Genomic DNA, 24,818 nt, shown 5'->3' on the forward strand with positions numbered 1-24,818 from the left:
GTCCTCTCCAAACAGATAGGATCCTCCTTTGGACTTATGGTGACAGCCTCATTACCTTTACTGTCTATGAGGACCGTGTTTCTAGGTGGCAATCACTTCTGCATTCGATTTACTCTTGTGCATCGGGTGCACATATACCTTCAGAGGAATATACATCTGCATAACACATCTCTAAGAACAACATTTACTTTACAGGTAAGAAACTTTTTTTTATATCCGTATACAGTCATCACATCCACGCTAGGGGATGCTTCACCTATATCTATCAGTATAAAATCATTCCAGCCCCCCACCACCTGCACAACCAAAATACTGAAATTGCTACAAAAACTGTGTATAGACCAGGCCTTCATTAGTTCCTTGAGCAAGGAAAGAAACATCAGAATTTCTGCTATTTATCCTAATCCTCTATGTAACATCCAAACCAAGAAAAAAAATCTTTCATTAATCAAAGTTTTCAGTCTCCTGCTGTTCAGATTGATATTTCACACATTAAGCAAAAAATAATTACAGTGAACAATGGAATATTCCAAAACCTTGGCTTCAGTTCTGTTGGTACCAATCTTTTCTATGTTTTTGGCATTTTGCTGTTAAAACAGGAGACCGTTTTAAGGTGATATCACCTTTTGTACTATATGTTGTAACTCAAACTGTTTAGCCATTTGCTATGTGGAATTCTTATGAATAATCATAGTAATTTATCTATTTACAGGAGTTGTTTCTATAAAGAATCATTCTCCTTATCTTGCTCTGAAAAAAAAATTGAACTTTGACCATGTTTTTTAAAAAAATGCCAGAATTTAATCTTTACCATTATATAATACCTATAACCTCTATAATCTATAATCCCTCTAACCCAAAACTTTCCCTCCCCCTCTTTCCCCATACAACCACAATTCCTGCACGGTAGGACATATGTAATATTTTCACATCCTTCACCTTTCCCCAGTTGCAATACTTGAAAGTTTACCCTATGTGGATATGTGGATGGATTGTGGAAACTCCTGGGATGTTCAGAAATGTTTTGTCATCTTAGATGTGCAACACTGTCTGAGCCAAGGTTCTGCAGCAGGGGAAGAAATGTTTTTCTTGCGGAGGGTGAAATCAGCAGTCTTATCAGAGATTGTGCATCCCCTCCAGTTTTCCCCATGTTAAGCCTTATTACTCTTCTTGCCTCAAATCACAGCTGTGATTATCCGTGGCTGAACAGAACTCTGGAACTTATAAATTCATTGTTTGATCAACCAGAGTCACTGTTAAGTGTTGCAAAGTACTTGCTTCCCCTTGTGCTGAATGGGAGCCTGGATTGAGAATTCAAGAATCTTGGTTTAGAGTGTATGTATTATTTGGCATAAAGGCAGATTTCCTGTTTTGTCTGGGCAGCTTCACATTAATCATGTTAAGTTGTTCTGTAGAGCTTTTCTATGACTGCCAGGGAAAGGCCATTTATAATTGCGCACAGTTTGGTACGGTATAAACTACGAGCACTGAGAAGGGGTGCAGGCCTTTGAGAGGGCTTTGAATCCAAGTATTTCCTGGGCAGTTCTGAAAAGGACTTGGAGCCTGCGCATATAAGAAGCTGTTCCTCCTGTGATCATGTATTGTGGGCATGTAGCTCAGCCATTTAAGGATCTGTTTTATATCTTATGCTTGGCAAACATGCAGTGCATTTGCCATCAGATTGCTAGGGTGCTAGCTTCACTTGCCCACACAAACTTAGAAAATAAAATTATAGTCCAGGAGGCCTTTCAACTGGGGAGAGAAGGGAAATAGACTACTAAGGCTTGTTGCCAGCTACTATGCAATATGTGACTACCTTTCCTATCCAGTGTTCTGCACAGAGGTAAGAAAAGAGTTTTTAGAAAGGAAAAGGCTTTAGAAAGGAAAAGGTTCAGACTCGATACTGAATTAGTGTGTATAAAGCTGCAGCAGTATAGTAAGAGATTGTTTGTTTCACATTTAAACAAACAAAAAGTTTCTTCCTAGAATAATGGCAGACTTCAGTAAGTAAAATAAATTCTTTCTCCCCAGGCCATTCCCTAAAGGAGATGAAAGAAAGAAAGCTTGTTTGAGTGCTCTGTCTGAGGTGAAAGTACAGCCTGGTAAGAAGTGGTCTAATCATATTGTATGTTCCTTTTGCATTTAGCATGAATACTGTACTTTGTAGGAGTGATTCATGGGAATTTCATAACAATTGGGCTCTTCTCTGCCTCTTTTTTAATATTTTTGCTGCCTGGGGCTAAGAAGTGACTTGTTCTGTTGTTGTTCCTTGTCAAGCTAAGCATGAACATGGTAGCACAAATATTTGTATAGTACCAACAGTGTGCATGGCATGTCACAATCCAGATATGAAGATCTCTGCCCCAAAGAGCATGAAGGGAGCAGTACAATTGAAGAGCAAGGTTAAGAAAACCTTTTGCTTTGTGTCGCATGTTCTTGGTGGATGATGGGCGGGCAGGCTATGCATGTGAAGAAATAAGTTTTCAGGGATGAGACACAACCATCTAACTGCCCTTCCCTCTCGTGTCCTCTGTCCCTATCCCATACTTTGAAAGTCTCTACTGCTCCAAGACCCCTTTTTTTCCCCCTCTGAATCTGACCTTTAAAACTTATTCGGGATTTTTGAGGGATAAGTTTTATCTGTCTTTCTGTAATCTGTTTTCTCTGGCAATTAATGACCAATCTAAAAGGTATCCTGTGTCCTTTACAGGCTACAGCCTATAGACTGTCTTATGGTGGTAGACCGTAATGTATCCATTTCTAACTTCAATATAGATTTTAAAATTACATGAATCAATGTATTATCAAACTTCTAGAAATTCACTCTGTCACGCTAGCTGGTGAATTCACTTCATGTCTATCAAGTTCTCTTCTCCCCTTTTGTTGTAGGCTGTTACTTGCCCAGCAATCCTGAAGCGATTGTTTTGGATATTGACTACAAGTCTGGAACTCCTATGCAGAGGTAATTTGCAGTGTTGTTGTAGCCTTGTTGGTCCCAAGATATGAAAGAGACGAGGTACATGAGGTAATATCTTTTATTGGACCAACTTTTTTGCTAGTGGAAGGTACAAGCTTTCATGCTACACGGAGCTCTTCCTCTGGTCTGGGAAAGGAAGCAGTGTGTCACAAGTGTAGCTCGTGCTTGTACCTACCACCAACTGAAGTTGGTCCAATAAAAGATATTGCCTCGTCTATCTTGCCTCTTTCCTGTGCAGAGGCAACATCATGTTGTTTTATACCTCAGATAATCTTAGTTACAATATTTAGGTCTTTTCTAGGACGTTTTGTTGGTTGGAAACATCAAACTCAACTTCCTTATGTGTGTGTTTGTACTTTCAGTGCTGCAAAAGCACCATACTTGGCCAAGTTCAAGGTTAAATGGTGTGGAGTCAGTGAACTTGAAAAAGAAGGTCAGTAATATAGTTCTTAATCATTTATACTACTAATTAACAGTCAATGACTCATTGCAGTTTCATGCTTTTGGTGGATGGTATCATTCCAGTAAAACTGGGTTCAAATTTTAACGTAAGGCATGTTAATTCAACCCAGAAATTGAATTCTGTAAATTGTGGCGGGGGGAAATAAGCTTGTTGTTTGAGTTTTAAGAGGCAAATCAGATCTTGTAAAAACAGAGCAGATATTTGTGTACTAAAGAAATTTTGCCAATGACTTTAAATCCAGCATGTAAATTAGGTATATTTGGGTAGTTTAGAAAACAAGGAAACTCAGGTTAACGCGGCTGTGCAATGCTTTTTTAAATCATAAATTTCAGAAGGATTTTTAGCTCCTGGGCTTGATTTGTACATGTACTTTTCCGGCAGACCATGAGGGCTATTTTGGAATCTAATTTGTATGTATAAATGCCACCTGTACTGCAGGAAACATAACGTCTTCAGGAATTCAGTGTTACTCAGTGCAATTCACCCTGCAATGCAGAAAATCTCTTGTAGACAAGTGAAGGGTTAAGTTTCCAGTACTGTCATTTATTGTGATTCAAGGCTGCTAATTAAGCTCCATGTTCAAGTTTTGCTTTTTGCTCTGTTTGCAGGTCTGCGTTGTCGCTCTGACTCCATAGACGAAAGTGGAGAAGAAGGGGTTGACCGTAAGAAAATCTGTTGGCAAGCAGCTATCTTTAAAGTGGGCGATGACTGCAGACAGGTAAAAAGCTTCTATAGTAATTGAAAATTGATTGACAGAGGTTGTATTTTAAAGGGGAATAAAAATCACACTGGAGTACCCTTCTCTCTGGAGCTCTTGGGGACAATGTTTAGCTTATTACAGAGACATAGTGAAAGGGGAGAACTACATTACCCACTCCTGGAAAAGTGGTGGAAAGAAAATCTCATACGTTCAAGACACAGCTTTACCCAGTGCCAAAAATGCCTGTTGAAGCCTCACACTCCAAACAGCAAACTTTATTTTAAAAAAAAGTGTAGTTAATGGTAGTTCAGCAGTGGCTTCCAAAGTGAAGTGTGTTATGGATTCAAACCGGTTTCTTTTTAACTGAGAAGGGGAATATTGGCTACGATGTTGGAGTTACTCCTACTCCTTTCCTCAAGGAATGCCAAGGATTTTCATATCCGTCAGAGGCAAGCAGATAAGTCTTCAGTGTTAACACCTTATCTGAATGACATCTGTGTACATTGACTTCCTGCCCACCCAAACTACATTTTTCATCTGTTTTTCCTCTATAGATATAGTGAGTGCAACACTAAGTACACATCTGCTAACTTTCTGTGGGGTGTTTGTTTGCTCTGTTCTTCAGACCACTTTCATAACCAGTTGGATCTTGTTGCATGACCTCTCTAATACTTATGCCCCTTTTTGTTGTTAAACAGGACATGTTAGCTTTACAAATCATTGATCTCTTCAAGAATATATTTCAGCTGGTAGGCCTGGACCTGTTTGTGTTCCCCTATAGAGTGGTGGCCACAGCCCCAGGGGTAAGTGGATGATAAACTATTCAGACTGTGAACAGAATTAAGCACTGTTGAAAGGGGCATCTCTCTGTCAGCCCATATTCCTCTAGAGCAGGGAATTTTTATCCCCAGATCACCTTCCCCTAAGCTTCTGACTGGGCACTTGCCACCTGTGACACTCCTACCCCCTCTCCCTTGAGAATATGTTGTGTGAGCAGCAGAAAGTGCCAGAGAGAAGTACCTCTGGGAAGCAGTCATGAATCTCCTCTTCAGTTAGTTATAGGAAAGGTGGAAAGTTTGGGACATTCTTTTTAATGAATAAATGGGAAATGTATATTCAGTGTTCTAGACATTTTTACCCATATGTCCCATGGGATCTGTATAGCTGCCATCAGCCATGAAAAATGTATGTTGGGAACGTGCTTTGCAGTCTTGTTTGTCTTCCCCTTCAGTGTGGTGTTATTGAATGCATTCCTGACTGCACCTCCCGTGACCAGCTGGGCAGGCAGACAGACTTCGGAATGTATGATTACTTTACAAGGCAATATGGAGACGAGTCAACCCTTGCTTTCCAAAAGGTAACATACCAACTGGCCAAACATAGCCAAATATTGACTTGAGAAGCATTCTGGCTATAAGAAATACTGTGACACTATATTGTATAATTATTACCATAATACGGTACCTGGTGTCAGATGCAGATAATCCTGTGAGCAGGCTATGCACAGAAGCTGTTGCAGGACTGGAGAATGTCATTCATTTAAAATAGTGTAAACATGAATGGCAGAAATTCTTTATCAGATTATATCTGCTCTTGGGATGGTGTAGCACACTAGCCCTCCTCTTCTGAATTTGCTCTAATTTCTCATTTATGCAGGCTCGATATAATTTCATCCGCAGTATGGCTGCCTATAGCCTCCTGCTGTTTCTGCTCCAGATTAAAGACAGACACAATGGCAACATCATGCTGGACAAAAAGGGGCACATCATTCATATTGGTCAGTTGTGTCCCCTTGGCCTTCTGTATGTCTCTGCCGTTTCATTCTGCTGCAAGATATTGTTTAAAAAAATTAAAAAGCCAGTTCTCCTCCTCTGAAGTCATTCTCTGTTCAGTGATTTCAAGATTTCCAAAAGGATGGGAAGATTTCCTGATGTGTGAAAGAAGTGTGCATTTCCTTACAGTATGTGTGATTGTGTGCCGCTTTGTAATCCAGACTTGCAAATTTCTACCTGCCTTAAGCAAATACTTGTTTGTTTTTTTAATTTTAGATATGCTAGTGAAGTATCATTTGATTTCTTTCATCACTGTATGGGTGCATTTTAGATTTTATGCTTTAGCTGGTAAGTTTATGTAACCAAGGCTATGTAACCTCTGCACAGAATTTGCGTTTATGGAAATCCACTAATGCGTCAGTGAGAAGCTTACTTATGTAGTGAGTTGTGAAACACCTCACATTAAGTTTCATCTTTACTTTTGTATTCGTGCACTCCAAGTTCATCTGCAAACACACTTCAGAGGAGGGCAATAGGAGTGCATACAATATGTAGTCATAATGTGGGGTCTTGGGCCCACCTCTGTTATCCCTTTCAGCTGTTACCCTCACTGGTAGGGGAGCCAGATTGGAACAGCTCTATGACTGGTATCCTCATGGGCAGAGAAACCATGGATTTTTGTGCCATACTTTGGGGACAGTACCAGGAAGGACAAAGAGTATTTCCGGGAGAGGTGGGATACTGAGGGGAATTTTGCACTAATTAGAGATTCTGGGGGGTCTTGAAGGTAGCCCTTAGAGGTGTGCATTACATAGTCTAGCCTGGAGGGATGGAAGTGGTCTGAGGTCTGCATGGGAGAGGAATGGTCACAGTCTCTGGTCAAATATGGGTAATGAAAGGGACACGATCTGTCACCACTAGCTAGGCTATTGTCACATAAGGCTTGAAACCACAGAGAAACTTCAGGCTGAACAGAAGACAGCCGGCCCTTCTTTAGGGGGTGAGCCACGATAGACTGACTCCATTTACTCTCAAGTCTCCACATGGATTCCTGGTCTCTCTTTGGATGTAATTGAGCATTTAGTTTCTACAGCAATCAGTGCCCTATTAACCAGTACAGTACATTCACTGGTTTATTATATGTTTGTGTGTGTGTGTGCAGATTTTGGTTTCATGTTTGAAAGCTCACCTGGTGGAAATCTGGGCTGGGAACCAGACATCAAGCTGACCGATGAGATGGTGATGATAATGGGAGGAAAAATGGAGGCCACCCCTTTCAAGTGGTTCATGGAGATGTGTGTCAGGGGGTACCTAGCAGTCAGGTGAGAAGGCTTTGCATCTCTCCTCGTTTGTTCACAGCCAGGGGTGCTTCCACATCTAATAACTGATATTTAGTGGATAATCAGCAATTAGCTTTCTTTACTACTTAGTGCATTTGAATCTCATGCTTATCTGAAGGCCGTGTCCTGTGCAAATGGAATCATTGCTCCCAAAAATAGTGAGAACTTCCCTTAGATAATAAACATGACTCTAGAATCTGAGACCTTGCTTTGAATTATGAAGAACTGTGAAAACTCTGCCCTTACCAAAAGGCATCAGCCTGTATTCAGCAGACAATGGATATGATCTAAAATCTGGGAAGGGAAGAGTACTCTATCATGGGCCTGAGCCTATCCCAACATGCATTCCTCTTCTCTAACAATGCCAGAGTGTGAGGCAAGGTGGCTTCTTACAAAGTTTGCATTGACTTCATATTCTGATTGAGCTTCCTGGTTTCTTGTTCATTTCATACTTGTATGTCACATGGGGGAATTTCTTCCATGTTGATCTTTAAGTTTAGCCCTTTCCTTGCTTCGCTGTACTTCGTGTGTATGGTGTTAATAATCTGGGGTATGGAGAAAACTTTTGAATTCCTCTAGAACCTCTGCCATCAGCACTAATAGGACAACCACATTGAGCTCCAGCTGATATGATGCTTATCAGGTGGGGCCAGAACTTCCATTGTAAACCATGTAAGCAGTTTGAGCCCAGCAATCCAACTTGCAGCCAGCCAGTCACAAAGAAGATTTCTTAAATCTTTACTTTGGTGCTAGCACGAGTCCAGCACCATTTAACTTGGGCTAGGGAGGCAGTCTTGCTTGCTGAATAGGGCATTAGGCACTGGCAGTTAAGAGAACTATATTCTGTTCCCCCTTCTGCCACTGTCTCAGGGCTTGTCTATATTTATAGCTAAATCGGCACTGTTGCGATCGATGCAGCGGTGTCGATTTAGTGGGTCTGGTGAAGACAAGCTAAATCAATGACAGAGCACTCTTCCATCGATGTCTGTACTCGCCTTCCGGGGAGGTGAAGTCGGCGGGAGAGCGTCTCCTAAGTTACGTCGACTTGAGTTATGGAAGTAGGTAACTGAAGTGGCATAACTTAGGTCGACTTACAGCTTTAGTATAGACCAGCCCTCACTGTATATCTTTTGGGTAAATCATTAAAGGTATATTTTCAGACAGGTTGAGGCCACTCTGATGAAGATTTACCCTTTAATCTCTCTCTCTGTCAGATTTTTTCTGTCTAAAATGTGGCTGATATTTCCCACCTTTAGTAGAACGTGTTTGAGATGCTTCAGTGGGAAGCCCTCTGTGGATATGTCTTCAATGCAGAGTTTACTCAGGTGATTGGCACCTGGGTAGCCTACCCCAAGCCTGAGCTGCTGCACTCACTCATGGGTGTCGCTAGGACTTCTGATGGTGTATGCTGTTGTTTTCTGTGCTGCACTAAGTGGAGCCAATTCTTATTCATTTAATTGTGGGACACTTGCCTGCCTTCTAGGCACATTGGGGGAATTGAGGGAAGGCACTGGAAGGTCATCAGCACTTGAGTGATTTAACCTGCATCCTAATTGCAAAGTGGGAAGGTTACCAGCCAAAATGAAAGCCAACCCGAGGATTAGTCTGTCCCAGGTTAGCCAGGTAGCCTGGTTTGAAAGCACCACCCCACTTGGGTGAGAGTGTTTCATGTGTGGACAGGAGGCGGGTTAGGGGCAACACCCAAGTAAAATAGCCTAAGTTAACTATGCAGTGAAGATGTACTCTATAAAAGCGAAGTATTATTGATGCTAACTTAAAAAAATCAAAGCTTCCTCAGTTAGTAGCCCAACCTGTGTCCGTCTGGGAGCACTCGTCATGTCAGCAGAGTTCAGTGTGTTAATTTTGGCAGGCCTGGGAAGGCACTGAAACAGAGGCAAAAATATCATCTGAATGTTGGGAGTATTCACATAGCGGATGGTGGGTAGGGTTGCCAACCCCCCAGGATTGTCCTGGACTCTCCAGGAATTAAAGCTTCATCTTTAATTAAAGATTATGTCATATGATGAAACCTCCAGGAATATCTCCAACCAAAATTGGCAAACCTAATGGTGGGGGGTATAGTCATAGAGGGCTACATGGAGGCGTTAGGAAATAGTGCCGTGCTAATGGATTTCCCATGCTGTTTGCTTAAGAGCAGTGTGCTGTTGGATTCAGCTGATTACATTTTTACTATTGCCAAAAGAATGTTACTTTGCCCAAATACTGTTTAGTACCGTTCTCCCCAAGGTTGTTATCCATCTCACACCATTCTGCTTATCTGGCTGCCAAACACAGGGGAGCGAAATTGCCTTTGTCGCAGTAATTTAATTAGGGCGACAGACTGTGAACAGCAGTACAGCGCCATCAGCAAACATAAGAGGATTAAACTGTGTAGATTAAATTACAATAAAAGGTGTGATCCAGTCCCCAGCTGAATTCCTCAGTTTATGCTCTGTACCCAGCAAAGGCAGGAAAAGTTTGAGAACTCTAATTGCCTTTTGCCGTCTCTCTTTCTCTCTCTCTAGACCCTACATGGATGCTGTAGTCTCTCTGGTTACCTTGATGTTGGATACAGGGCTCCCCTGTTTCCGAGGGCAGACAATCAAGTTGTTGAAGTAAGTCATGCAGATACCTGTTAACCCTTTCCTTATTTTTTCACCATAGGAGCATTGCCTCTACTGTTTGTCTTAACGTAGCAGCAGGTGTAGTTTGACCCTAGCCAAATATGGCCTAATAAATGTTTTGAAGGAGAATTTGATTGTTTTATAGCGTCTCTCATGCAATAGGGATTTCAAAGCACTGTGCGCAAACTGAGTTAAATTCAACTAGTGCTGGGACTGTGCAGGTAAATAGAGTAGTTTTTAACTGCTCAGCATAGGAGCCGACTCTGTGGGAGCACCCACGGGAAAAAAAATAGTGTGAGCTCAGCACCCATCGGTGGCCCTGCCAATCAGCTCCTCCCCCACCCTCACCACAGTGCTTCCTGCCCACTGGCGGGCCCCAGCGATCAGCTACTCCCCTCTCCCCAGCACCTCCCGCCCACTGGTGATCAGCTGTGTGCAGGAGGCCAGGGGGGTTGGGGAAGGAGCAGGGGCAGGAATAGGTGGAGCAAGAATGGATGTGCTCGGGGGAGGGGGCAGGAAGAGGCGGGGGTGGGTCCCTGGGGGGAAGGTGTGGAGTGGCGGCGGGGCCTGGGGTGGAGCCGGGGTTGAGCACTCCTGGGGAAATTAGAAAGTCAACGCCTCAGCATTGGCAAACGCATAACCATAGAGGAGAGAACCTGTTTGAAGAAGAGGGATGTTGTCCAGGATCTAAGATTTGCACTCTTCTCAAATGCCATTGAGATCTTTAACGTTCACCAGGACAGGCACTGAATGATTTAACCTGCATCCTAATTGCAAAGTGGGAAGGTTACCAGCCAAAGTGAAAGCCAACCCGAGGATTAGTACCAAGGATCATTCCTTGGTCGTTCTTACAGTACAGTACTCCCCTAATACTGCATTGCAGCATCAGTAGTTTGGTGTACGTCCAGCTCCTGGTGTGGCACTTAAATCAAACCCACAACCTTCTGACTCTTGCGTTAGCTCTGTAGTCACCATTTCCTACAGTCATTCATTCATTCCATGTGGTGGGGAGGAGACCGTCTGAGCCCCAACTTACACTATCTCCAAAGTATAGATATTTGAAGGGCAGGAGCTGCAAGAGAAAGGGTGTTTGATTAGGTCTCTCCTCTTCCTAGAGTTCTTGCTGGAAATCCAGCCACAGTTTTACAGTATTGATCTCTTCTCTTGTGAGTACCAATACTCAGGTGATTCTTCAAGTGTCACTGTCTGTGGAATACACTGGGTGCTAATAATTACTACAGGAGAAAAGCTGTACAGAACTAATATGCAACTCTTCGTTTTTTTCTACTGTAAGAACCAGAGGAGCACAGCTAATGTGTGCTTTTTTCCCCCCCAATACAGGCATAGGTTCAGCCCCAACATGACGGAGCGAGAGGCAGCAAACTTCATCATTAAGATCATTCAGAGCTGCTTCCTCAGTAACAGGTGTGGCATCTTCTGTCTGTCTTCTCCCGGTCTCTTCCCTAGACTGGACACTAGTTGGTTAGCCTTTTGAGGGGGTTAAAGATCTTGTGCCATAGGTGGCATAAAGCTCGGTAGTTGTTGACCTCACAGTAATGCAAGAGAGCGGCCCTAGCTTGTGACCATACTATACCTTACCATATATTCCCTTTTATGGGAGTAGACTATTACTAAGCTGAGGCAGCGGTTTCTGTTGCCTGGTCTAAAGAACATGGGATTTTCCGTGCCATCGTAGACAACAGCCTAATCAAGTTCAGCATTTTGCTTCCAGCAGTGACTGATGCCTGTTGGCTTCCCAAAGCAGCCCAGCACCCCTCCTCTAATATTGCACCTAGCTAATTGTGTTATGCTGTTTGAGGGCTGGGAATCCTTTCTGATTTATGCAGGGATAACGTTGCCAAAGAATGGTATTGGCTGGCAACAGGGATCTCTTGCCTACTTTTCTGAATGAAGAGAGATTGTGACCTTCGTGCTCGTTGCCTTTTAGAAAGCTGGGAGTATATATGCAGAGGAAGCTGCATGTACAGCCTACTGGACTGAGCATGAGGCTTAGGGACAAGAATGCGGGGATTTAAAATAATTTTTGCAACCGATTTGCTGTGTTGTCTTGCCCAGTCACTTAATCTCTGCAGAAGAGGGAGAGTAGAACCTGCTGTCGGCACAGCAGTTTGAAGATGTAAAGCACTAAATAAGTGCTAAATTATTATTTGTGGAGAAAAGTATAACCTACCCTTCTCTGTGATGACCGTTCCTCTCTTTCCAATCAAACTTCTCTTCATACCTGTGTATCACATCGATGCATTAGTCATCCGACTACTTGACATTACATTGCATAATGCACAATGGTTCAGAAAGAGAACAGCACCTTGCGGAGCAAAGACAGCAGTTTGGCAGCTTGGCTCGCCCAAGCCAATCTGGGTGGGCTTCGTTCTCTTGGGATGTGGTATTTAGTGTACTGAATAGAATAAAGCACCGCATTGGCTTCACAATAAGCCCAAAAAAACCTTGTTAGCTAATTACCCAGTGGTAACCGTGTTCATGCCTCCTGATACATAAATAGTTTTACAGTGTCCTATGAAAGATTTGAACAGAAAATTAAATTAAATGCAAAACATATATTTTAAATATTAGGTTTAGCTCCTATTGTAAAAGCTGACATTGTCATTTACTCACCCTTGGCCGCCTCAGCTCATTCTACGATGGCATAAGATACAAGATCATGTCAGTTTCATGTGTATCACAGACATAAAAGTAATATTTAGGTTTGCTTGTTAATATTTCAACTACTGCCACTCTGGTTACTTCTATTTCCATTGTTGTTCCTGTTCTATTTTAGGTTACTTGGATTTTTATGTGACCCTGCCCTTGTGCAGTACTCTGAATACTACTCAAGTGAATTATGTATTTCTTTCCCCTAAACAGAAGAGTTGATTTGATCTAATCTGCCTAAGGTGCCTCTTGCAAGTCTAAGCACTGAAAGTTTGTTTCCTGCTAATGCATAAAATAGTAAAACCACTGCAGACTTTGCCCCCTTTTTCTTGCCTTAGTAAAGTGCAAAGAAGTTATTCTCTTTAGCCTAGCAATAGTGGAAGGTTAGTCAGAGCCATGCTTAGCCAGTCCAGTTAGTGAGGATGTAACTCTTACTAAGTTATAAGTCAGTCTCTCTTTTGATGTTGCTGCACCAGTCCTAGTGTCAGTGACAAAGCGTCTCTCAGGTTAGCCTTATAGTCACTAACGTGCCCAACTGTAATATAGTACTGTAGCATAGTTTCCACTTAATGGAATTCAGCTCAGGATTAAGAACTGGAGAGGGAAGTAGTATGAATTTATTTTTTAACAAAGGACCTGCTGATTTAATCATGAAATTATAGAATGATTTCTCTATGTACTCTCAGCTGACTGGCGTCAGGGCCAAATGAGCTCTGCTAGTTTAAACTGGAGCAGACTGATGCGTTACTCATCATGACACTGCTCTCTCACAGTGCCTTCAAAGTGGAGGTTTAAGTTTGATTACAGGTTATCATCCGTGCATCTTCATTTCTTTGAGATTTCATTTTTGCAGTTGATCTGCTGATGCATTTCTATAGCCCCTCATTCACCCATGATTCTTCTATTGTTTTGTAGGAGTAGGACATATGACATGATCCAGTACTACCAGAATGATATCCCATACTGAGAGACAAGGAAGATTAGTCTGGGGAAAATGATACTCGTCACATCCCAATGCCTTTTCTCCAGACTAGTAATAGGAACTGTTCAATCACGCTTCACTGTCTCCAGTCTCTCGTGTGTATGTACACATTTTACTGGACCCTGCAACAATCAACAAATCCAATTAGTTCCTCTCTCCACTGGGATGTATATTTTTTTTTCTGTGGTTTTCTTGGAGTTGGCTGCAATCATAAATGAACATCCTCCTCTGGTTATGAATGTGTAAATTCTCAGAGGTAAAGCTGGGACGTACAGGAGTTTTTGTGCAATGCAAGGATTTTATAGTGAGTTTAAAAACCCTTAACACACCATCCAGTAGAATCCCCTGAAAGTGAGGGGTTTGAAGTTGGAGCGATGAAGAAGTGTTGATTTGCTCTAATTATACTGTAGAAAAGTAATGATAATCGTCCAAGGTGGTGATGTCTCTGCATCTGTGTTAAGACTTTGCACTGTCTATGGTCCCTGCTACATGGTCAGTATTTCATATGTACATGAAGAATGTATTTTTTTCCCTTTTGTGTGTTTAAAAAAAACCAAAACTCTACTGAAGATATATTTAATCTATAAAATGTAATAAAGATCTTCGACTTTATTGTGCCTGTATTACAAATCCTTTGAAATATACTCTTCTTTCACCCAAGGGTTGTAAGCTGCTTGGGTTTGGTCCAGCACATCATTTTGCAAGTTCACGCAGTGACTAGGGTTCATGTTCACTGTGGGTTTTTCCCCCACCTATCTATAAGAGGAGTCTCAACCCTTCTTCAGCCTTGGGCATATTCACTTTTAAATGGTAGATTATTATTTCTGTAAAGGTATTTTCTGTGCAGGTTTCTCGCACCTGGATTCAACTCTGTAGATTGACAGAAGTAGAGCTCCTGACATGCTTAAGGATTTTTGGTCCCCGAGGGCAGCAGTAGTATGTGTCATGAACCAGGACACAAAAATGGCCATACTGGGTCAGACCAAAGGTCCAGCTAGCCCAGTATCCTGTCTTCCGACAGTGGCCAATGCCAGGTGCTTCAGAGGGAATGAACAGAACAGGTAATCATCAAATGATCCATCTAGGATGTGGGTGGTCAGGCTTAATAGTCAGAGAAGAGGCAGTCAGGCCAGGAACAATGCTGAAGGTCAGAGCCAGAGTCCGGTACCAAAAGTCAGAGCCAAAGGTCACAACCGGAGTCAGGAGTGGAGCGGGAGAGACAGGACGATAGCATGGCTGTGAACAAGGCCGGATCAGGCCTGAAGCAAGATTAGGAACAGGTGGGCACTGGCGAGATTGTAGCTGCGGGAAAGAGCATAGAGCTGCCGGAGATCAGTTGTTGCTGTTGAACCTAAGAACAGGTTTGCTGCCTTCCTCAACCAGTCAAGTGGAGTGGTCAATCAAGTGGCTCTAATGAACTGCCCGGAGACTGGGCAGCTGCAGCAGCAAGTCCGCATTCTGACAGTATCTACGTTCGCCAATCACCACTTTTTCCCCCTATGGCCACCACGGAACTTAACTGTGACCTTGGAAACTTCCAGTAGGTCCTTTCTTTACCTCCTGTTTGAGTTCAGCAAAACAGCTCCCATCTCAGCTTGCGCAGGGTCAGTCCTGCCTTGAGTAGCTGATCAACCTGCGTCCCTTCCTGCTTCCAAGTCAGGTCTGAGTGGTAGTTAAGGCCTACCCTCAGAAACTAGCAGTGCTTGTGATCCTCCGTTCCCTAGGTGAATGATTTGGCTGATCAAGGACACTGCTCTGCAGGGTGTCAGAAGATCAATCGGCCTTCTTACCAGGGTGTTGGCATTACCAGGGTTTGTGGTAATATACCCAGTGTCCCAACAGACAACTAGGGTACACAGGAGCCCAGCTACATGTAACTCAATTAAAACCTCGAGGTAGGGTGCAGGTCATCGCTAGTCTGGCAGAAAGAGTATGCAAGGGCCAACAGGTGAAAGCTGAAACCATGCTACATTTATTGTGTCTCGTGGCTGCAGCCGTGTTTTTACCCATGGTGTTTTGTGGACCTCTTATCTTTCCCTTTTTTAAAAACAAAAAAGCATGTTCACATTTTGGCATGGGTCTTGTTCTTTCCACTAGCTGCGGTTTTATTTTCCTTTTTTGTCTGAGATTCCTTGAACGACCAGCTTTACAGCAGTGAGAAACCTGCACAGATGGTACTTATCGAGAAGAGATAATTATTTACCTGTCATCCTACTTCACTGAAGATACTGAGCCGGATCCTCTAGTCCTGCCAAGCACATCTCATCCAGAAGGCCACAATTGGCTTTCAGCCACCTGTATGCTCTCCTGATCCAGACCCTGGTTCAAACTGAATGCTGCTCTCATCCATGTGTTACTACCCACAGCCTCATTCCGGCAGCCAGAGGTTGCTGTGAGATAGAGGCAACCTGCTGCTCACTTCACTGTGAATGGTATAGATGATGCCACAGTAACCCATGAGTCTTCAGGGGACCAGATTTGCTTTTTTTATGGCCACTTTGCACCACTGGAGTAGGGCTCAGAATTTGGCCGTCATATTTTAGGATTTGCACTCACTTCCCCATACATCTCTCCTCAGAGTTTGCAGGGGAACTTTATTCAAGTGCTGTTCATCTTTATACTTTTTCTAATCTATCTTTTTGAGGCATTGTCTCTTTCAAGCATTTTGGCTTACTTTCCTTTGGGGAGTCTTCACTTTCTGCTATGTCAGGAAGGATCCAAGGGAAGTGGTTACACTCTATGGTGACATACAATCACCAGTGGGTCTCACACGAAGGAGATGTATTAGGGCAGGGGTGGGCAAACTTTTTGGCCTGAGGGCCGCATCAGGTACAGAAATTGTATGGAGGGCCAGGTAGGAAAGGCTGGGGGAGGCTATGCCTCCCAAAACAGCGAGGCGTGGCATGCCCCTGCCTCCATTCCAGCCCCACGGAACTCCCACCCCCATCCAACCCTCTCTGCTCCCCACTCCTGACTGCCCCCCGGGGCACCTGCATCCTATCCAAACACCCCTGCTCTCTGCCCCCTGGCCGTCCCCCCGGGATCCCCATCCCCTATCCAATCTCCCCTGCTCCTCACCCCCTGACTACCCCCTCTAGGGCCCCCCCAACCCCCTATCCAACCCTCCCTGCTCTCCCCGCCCCACATTACCTGTGGGGTCAGAGGAAGGGGGGCTCAGTCCTTTCCCTGTGCATTTCCCCTGCTTGTTTGGCTGCTGTCCCTGGCAGTCAGACAGGACTCGCTCCCTGTCTGGGCTTGGCTGCTGGGGACAGGGGCCAAACATACTGGAGGTGGAGGGGGGCCCTGGCTTGCTCTGTCTCTGTCTCTGTCCCTGTCCCCGGCAGCAGGGCCCAGGCCCCTTGACCACCCCCCCACAACCTTCCCCTGCTACTAGGGGTCCTAAGATCTCCTTCAGTCAGATGTTGGACTTGGGTGTGGCATGGGCAGTACTAATTTAGCTGGTGTTGAGTAAAGCTCTGTTGACATGCCAGATGTCCCATCACTATTGCTCTGATCCGTCTGGGGTGGTTGCTTGGCTTTCCTGGTGCCTGGCCGGAATCAAAGCTTGGATGGGAGCCAAGGCAGACGCTATGGTCATTCCAGCTAGGCAGAAAGGAGGAGGTATCTGATCCTTTGGGGGCATTCAGACTCACTCACTTTGGGGATCCTGGTTCTTCAGGATACCCCAGATAGCAATTGTTGTCCAGACTTTTTTTTTCATTTGCCTCCATCTCCACTTGGCTAGGATGCTTGCTGCTGCTGGAAATGAAGACTTTGACCCAGTGTCCTGTGCCTTTGCTACCTAGTGGGAATTACTGCAACACGCTCCCTGTGGAGCTGCTGTTGAAGACCATGTGGAAGCTGTAGTTCATGCAAAATGAGGCTACTTCGTGGTGTCTGTTGTGGGGAGAACACTAAGCCTGTGCTATATACACTGCAATTTAAGGTACTGGCTTGAATCTGCAAAGGGCTTCGTGGGATGGATATTTTAAAACACACACTTCTACCTGGCTTAGCTCAACAGTAAATTCAGTTGGGCTGTGACAGGCCTTAGATTAGCATACCCTGGCGCTGAGGCAGGGCATTCCCACTGACATTCCTAGCCTCTACAGTTTGTCTCCCATGGTTGAGTAGGAGTTGATTGACCTTTGCAGCAAAATCTGTTTGTTCAGGCTTTGTCTGAGGAGCTGGATTGACAAGGGAAAGACTAGGATTTCCGTTTTTTTAGGGGATCAGGGAGTTCTGCGAGAGTTAATTTTGGTTTTATTTTTATTGCTTGTGTGTGTGCATTTTCCTCTCCTGCACCTTGGATGATTAAGAAATGCACTGTATAAACTGAAAGCCTAAATAAAAATGCCTCAAGCAAGGATACAAAGAGGGAGAAGCAACTGTTTTAAAAGAATGCAAGAAAAGTTTAGGCTAATGAAGAAGAAAAAGCCCTGACTGAAGACAATTAGACAATAGAAGAAGCTATCCTAAACTAGTGGAATTATTATTAGAGAGATTTAAAGCTAGACACAACAAACAACTGCTGGGAATTCAGTCAGGAATAATGAATACAGGCCTGCCATGTAGAAGGTGGATTAGCTTAAAAGGTCACTTCCAATCACGTAGTTGAACCCAAAGATGTGAGAATGCAAGTAGAGCATTCAGTGGTGCTGCTCAGAAGGAAAATGAGCAATTAATTTTACCAGTTTTGGTAACATTAGCAAGTAAATGATTGATCAGTCTGCCCTGAAATCTGGCAGGCTCCTTTTGTGTTGTTTTTTGGTCAAATGCAGACAGAAAAATAAAATCTGTTGGAACACAATGCCCAACATCTCAAGGACATCTGTTGTCTTCATTCAGTTCACTCATATTTGCACTATATTTAAAACAAAAAAGGACCTGTGTTTAGGGTCACTCCGATGTAGTTTTATTTGCTGGCATGAAATCTGGTGAACACAATGAACTCCTCTTCTTTAATAGGAAGTTGCAGGAGTATTTTTTCTTTTCTCCCCACCCCCATTTTCCAAGCCACAGTGCATTCCAGCTGCAGATCTCATTTTCATAAGTCAAGTGTGCATCCCTCTGAAAGGGTAACTGCCCATAGCAGTCTCTTTGGTCATTTCTCTGGCTTAAACTGAGCAGCAATGAGATGTGAAATGGAGAGAATTGCTCCGAACTGAATCCCCTCCAAGAAGTGGAGAGGATTAACTAGTTTGCATTTGATCATGCAAATCAGCACACTAGTGCCAAATCTTTCTAACTCTGTCACATTCTGTACCTTCACTTTCAGACTCTGCTAGGTTGAGGAGAGAAGGAGAGGAAAATGGGGAGATGCCTAAGAATATTCCAGACACTTCCGAGGCATTGAATCAATAGTCAGGCGGGATAGTTTCTGAGTGCATCTGCCTGCCCCAGCAGGATGTAGCAGCCTAAGGGACTATGTGGGTAAAATTCTGAAAAGTGCTTAAATCCTGTTTTCAAAAGGGACTAAGGTGGTGAAGCCCCAGTGACTTCGTCTCCTAAGCGCCTAAATCAGTTTCGAAAAAGAGACTTAGTTGAATTTGTGGGTAAAATTTTGAAAAGTGCCTATGTTCTCGTGCTTCAGCTGTGTTGGGATAGAAGTATTAAAATTCTATATCTATTCCATCCAGGCAAAGATGCCCCTCCCCCACCCTCAGGAATTCTAGGTCCCAGTGAGACCTGAGTTTCAGGGTCAGAGTCAGCTGCAGTTCAGTCTGTGTTTGCAGGGCAGGAGAAAGGAACAAAATTTATAGCCACTCATTTGCATCTGCTGGACCCAGGGTTTCATGCTGCTGGTAACTTGATGGGCACTCTTCAAATGCGTGTGTGTGTGTGTGAGAGAGAGAGAGAGAGACTGAAACAGAGCAATCTGGCTGTGTAATGTTGTGGCTGGTATGCGGTGTCGGAGTACCCCCTGCGGATAATCAGCACATGCTGCAGCTTGTCCAGAAAATGCCTGGAGCCAGCTGAGGTTGATCTGCTAGGAGAATAAGGATCCATGGGTCATTGAAGAAGCTGAGAAGCCGGATTCCACTTCGTAAAGTGTTCAGAGGAAATTCTGGCTGTGTTGCTGGCAGCGTGGTTTGGATTATATCCCTAGTAAATTGGTGCTGCTGTGTGTGTGGGGAAGGTGTTTCACCACAGATTTACACACGCATTTTTACTCACCCCCCTCCCCAACACACCCACACACACACCCTTATAAAATCACCATTGTCAAAGTGGGTCAAAACAAGTGTAATAAAAGGATGCTCCTAACTGCAGGCTGAGCTTGGAATCATTTATAATGATGAGGTTTGACCTGTAAAGGAAAAGATGCAGCCCCAGATTCTGATCTCAGGCTGCACTATCTCCATGTACACTGGTATGCTGGAGCTCAGAATCTGCCCCACACTGCATTTCATTCCAAGCTAGCCTCAAACTGAGCGCGCATAACACCACTGCTAGAGTAGAGGGGCAACAGACCAGTACAAAAGAGTGTGGAGGGGAAGCTCATGGCCAAAGGCAAACCCCTGTTGTTCAAAGGGCCCTAAGATCTTTAATGTCTGTGTATAGCAGACAACCTGTGTTTCCAAGGTGTCAAAGAGCCCCACCCCAGCACTATTTGCTTGCTGTACTGGCATTCCGTTCTAGTGGCTCCAGTCACTTTCCCCTGAATGCTGCATTTTCATGGTGAGGTGAAGAGCTTTGCATCGCTATAACTTGTAGTCCTGTGGTGACTGTTGTGAACAATGCCCTATAGCAGCTACTGCACTTTGGTCAGGGGCCTATCACCTTTGTCATTCCAATACTGTCAGAGCCATCCCAATGTGCTTTTTATCTGAATCCTCATGCCCGTGGTGCAGTAAACCTCTTTCATGCTGCCAGACAGGCTAGGTCCATCCAGGAACCACGCTCCTTGAAGGATATCCAAAAAGCATCCTACATTCCGTTCATTTGAATCTCTCCCCCATTGTAGAGCTGCCGTTCCAGTACTGCCAACTTCAAGCTTTCAAAAATTGTGAGTCAGGCCCCAAAATCGTGAGATGGCTTTAAAATGTATGAGATTTTTTAAAAATAAAGAATACATTTGGGTTCTTTTTATTCACTTTTTCTGCATTCTGAGCCTTTAGGTCATACTTACTCCACATTTTGGTGGGTTAGAAACGTGGAGGTTTTTTTAGTTGTGGTTTTTTTTTTTTTAAATGAAAGCAGAGGTTCTCATACAGTCCCCAGATTCCAGAAGTTGAGGCTTTAAGAAAAACAACCGACTTGTTATAAAATTGCAAGAGTTGGCAATGCGGGAGGCAGCTCCCAAGACAAATGCATGGCAAGGCAGCAGGGAAGGAGCAATGGGCTGAGAAGACTCCAAAGCAAAATCTCATGCCTTCGACTTGACAGACAAGCAAGGACAAGTATGAAATGGGAGTTCCAGCGCTTTGCTACGGAGTAGCCCTCTTTCTCTAGCCAGGGCTCAGTTGGATGGTATTTCATTAACAACTTTCAAATCAGGCATCTCTGTGTTTCCAGGTGATAAGTCATGAATAGGAATTAGGCGGTGGTACTATTCTGAACAAAAATCCAACTGCTCCACAATGCCCAAGTGAAAGTGAATCACACACACATTGTAAAGCTGTTTCCAGCCCATGGCTGCGCTGTGCATGCATGGCAGCCAGGTGTAAATTAACCAGTAATCTAAGTACATGATGGTATTTATGGGTGTTCTCTTAGAAGTATTTTTATTATTTTAATTAAGTAACAAATTTACAAGAACAGCTTGTGCTCTGAGCAGAGGCTTCAGGAGCCCTGAACTCCTGAGTTCTGATCCTAGTTTTAATTAACACTGGCTGGCTGTGCCAGTCTCTCGGGCAAGTCACTTAACCATTTGGCCTCGTTTTGCCTATGTGTTAAATGAGGATAATGCTTGCCTGTCTGATGGCAGGTTAGTGGTTGTAAGACTGTGGAAGGTTCCTGTGTTTTCTGATATACCACCACACACGTGCAAACTGTGTCCAGCTGTCTGAGTACTCTGCAAGGGATTCCTGACTCTCTGCCCAGTGTGCAGGGACAGGATGAATGTCCACTCCCCTCTGAGGAATAGGGGTTACTGTTCATGGCTCCTCCACAGCACAAAGTCAGGAGAGGGAAGAAAACAAACCCCACATGAGAGGAAGTGCAGCGGCCTCAGGGAAATAGCAACTGGATTCCCATCTCCTACCAGGCCAAAAAGGGGCACAAGGAAACGAACATGCTGAGGAGTTGCCGGGGGAGTGGAGGCGACGGTCAGATCAAATTGCTCGTTTGATCTGCTGCTTGAAGAAGGCTCCCACTGTACCACCTGTGACTCAGCCTGGCAGGATTCCCAGCCTGGCTGCAAATAAGGGTAAACCTGGCTCCTGCAGGCATTATGGAAGTGCCTTTGTGCAGGGATGACCCTTCTGTCTAGAATTCCAACAGGAGAAGTGAGAGGAACTGGGAGAGGCTTAGTAGGCCATACATCAGGCTACTGTTCCTCCAGGGATTTGAAGAGAGGAGACGGAGACCAATCATCCCGCAACAGGTGACTAAGCTCCCCAGAGCTACAAGGGTTTGGAGAATTGAATTTGGGTCTCCTACCTAGCAGCACAGACTACTAGCACAGGGCCAACCTATGAAAGCATTGCTTGTCCGTTAACTGCTGCCTGGCTTTATATGGATCTAGCAAATTTCCTCAGCCTTGTTGATTGTAACCTCATAGCAGCGACACAAAGCTGCCAGTAGAGGACACTCCACAACAAGCTATAATGGATGTGAAGGAAGGCTGTTAAGGGGGGAACAGAATCTCTGGCTTTACTGGGACCAGTGGGGGAGACTGCGACCTTCAGCGCGACACACCTGCCAGACAGGGCATCAAGCTGGTGGTGCTTAGACCCCTAAGCTGTCCCCCAGGTTTGGCATCACTGGACACTCTCACATCACAGAGGTCCTATCCTGGCATGGTCAGATGGGCTTGTTGACCTTCCAAGCTAAATCCATGCAGCTGACTCTTGTGTTTTCTCAGAGGAGACCTTTAAAAACATGGGTCCTGTCTGCCCTGTGTGAATAATAAAGAGTCTAAAGCACATTTACAAAGAGCAGGGGTTGAATTTAAGAATATAAGAGTGGCCATACTGGGTCAGACCAAAGGTCCATCTAGCCCAGTATCCTGTCTTCCGCCAGTGGCCAATGTCTTGGATATTGTGGCCAAAATCTTCCCCTCACTTGTGCTGGTTGTCTATCTAGCAATTGCCCTCCACCACAAAGGTGGCTGGATTTCAATGGTACTATACATATGTATTTTGTAAGTGCCTTGGGATGAAATGTGCTCTATAAATGTAAGGTGGCATTTGCTTTCTTTAATCCTGCTCCCTGTAATATTGCTACCATTATCAGCTGAGAGGGCATCTTCTCAATGCTATACCCTGTGTGGTGACCCTGCTGTGGAAGGGATGAGATCGGCTTATGAAATACAGAACACCCTGTCGTAAATAGAGCAAAGGCTATAGGATGGGGGAGAAAACAACTCTATGGGTCACAGAAGAGATGGAAACCCTTTGAATGAACCCAGCTCTGAAGAGCTCTCAGACTCAATGCAGGGAGATTTCCCCATGTTATAAAGAGTATATTAAAGGCACAGAACTACTTCAAATCCAGGCATGAAGAGGTTAAGTCTCTCCTCTCCAATTTTATATAATATGGTTGAGATCAGCTGTTTGGAATTGCCTGACACGAACATGACACCTGATCAGTGCTATTATCATGCTTAATACCTTCATCTAGGGATGGGCCCCAACAACAACCTTGGGGTTAGGCAGACCCTATTCCCACCCCTGCATGCCCACCCCCAAAACCTTTGGGCAAGTTTGGATCTAAATCAGAATTTTGTGCCTTCGGCCTGTCTCTGTTTTCATCATCAAGCCCTACACTGTGACAATGATTGATAAAGGGGAGGCAAGTACTATCGTAACCTGCCAGTTGTGTCTAGGTAGACAGCTAAGAGCTACAGGGAGAGAGGTTCATTGCAGAAAGTGTGTGGGAGCATGCAAAGGGTAGTCTGCCCCTTGGCAGGCAGATATGACTGTGAAGAGAATCAGACTGGATTAGAAGGGAAGGATAAGCCCCAGATAGGAAGACTGAATCAGAAAAGTTTCAGAGGGTTAGCTGTGTTAGTCTGTATCAGCAAAAACAACGAGGAGTCCTTGTGGCACCTTGGAGACTAACAAATTTATTTGGGCATAAGCTTTCGTGAGCTATAACCCACTTCATCAGATGCATGGAGTGAAAAATTCAGTAGGCAGGTATAAATATACAGCCCATGAAAGGATGGGATTTGCCTTGCCAAGTGGGGGGTCAGTGCTAACGAGGCCAATTCAATTAGGGTGCATGTGGCCCATTCCCAACAGTTGACAAGAACAGGTGAATATCAACAGAGGGAAAATTACTTTTTGTAGTGACCCAGCCACCCCCAGTCTTTATTCAGGCCTAATTAAATGGGGTCAAGTTCGCAAATTAATTCCAGTTCTGCAGTTTCTCATTGAAGTCTGTTTTTGAAGGTGTTTTGTTGAAGAATGGGCACCTTTAAGTCTGTTATTGAGTGTCCAGAGAGATTGAAGTGCTCTCCTACCCACTTGATAAGGCAACTCCCATCTTTTCATGGGCTGTATATTTATACCTGCCTACTGAATTTTTCACTCCATGCATCTGATGAAGTGGGTTATAGCACAAAAGCTTATGCCCAAATAAATTTGTTAGAATTAGAAAAGAAACACCTAAGAGAGCTCCATGATGACACCTTAAAGGGACACCAGGACCCTGAAATCCTAGTCAGATTCAAATACCAAGCTGACCTTGCAGGTTCTCCCCCTGGTTCCCAGCCCCTCTGGCAATGTGGTGGTTTTCCAATCATGTTTTTCTGTCTTTCACTGCATTTTTCTTTCCCCTGTTGCTGTGTGGGAGACCCATACCAACCACAGGAGAAAGTGACTAACGCCAATGTTTTCAGAAATGCCCAACCTGGGGCACCTTGATTTTCAGAAGAGCTGAAGTAAATTCAACAAATTTGAAGTAAATTGGATCTGTGACTTTCAGTGCTTATGAAAATCAGGTCCAAAGTCCTCCAAAAATCAGCAACTACCTTTGAAAATTGGTGTATCTGTTTGACTGCACCGCGGAAGTCATCAAAGTACAGAGAGATCCATTTTTCCTCTAATATCTCTGTTATAGGGCTTTTAGGTGTCACTTGTAACAATAGAAGTAAATACAAACGTTCAGACAAGTTGTGACT

General features: G+C 44.1%; 1 protein-coding gene across 5 annotated transcripts in view; it reads left to right on the forward strand.

Moving 5' to 3' along the window:
* PI4KA (phosphatidylinositol 4-kinase alpha) overlaps positions 1-14,140 on the forward strand; it is a 101,199-nt gene extending 87,059 nt beyond the window's left edge. For all 5 annotated transcript variants that reach the window (XM_073312503.2, XM_073312502.2, XM_073312505.2 and 2 more), the window contains exons 45-55: positions 2,032-2,102; positions 2,890-2,962; positions 3,340-3,410; positions 4,049-4,158; positions 4,839-4,943; positions 5,372-5,497; positions 5,797-5,917; positions 7,075-7,234; positions 9,778-9,867; positions 11,218-11,301; positions 13,462-14,140. In XM_073312503.2, coding sequence (XP_073168604.2) covers positions 2,032-2,102; positions 2,890-2,962; positions 3,340-3,410; positions 4,049-4,158; positions 4,839-4,943; positions 5,372-5,497; positions 5,797-5,917; positions 7,075-7,234; positions 9,778-9,867; positions 11,218-11,301; positions 13,462-13,513 — 1,063 coding nt within the window. In that variant the 3' untranslated portion in view covers positions 13,514-14,140. The remainder of the gene's footprint in view (positions 1-2,031; positions 2,103-2,889; positions 2,963-3,339; positions 3,411-4,048; positions 4,159-4,838; positions 4,944-5,371; positions 5,498-5,796; positions 5,918-7,074; positions 7,235-9,777; positions 9,868-11,217; positions 11,302-13,461) is intronic.
* The last annotated feature ends 10,678 nt before the right edge of the window (positions 14,141-24,818 follow it).

This window comes from Lepidochelys kempii, chromosome 15, assembly GCF_965140285.1.
Source record: "Lepidochelys kempii isolate rLepKem1 chromosome 15, rLepKem1.hap1, whole genome shotgun sequence".
Taxonomy (NCBI): Eukaryota; Metazoa; Chordata; order Testudines; family Cheloniidae; genus Lepidochelys; species Lepidochelys kempii.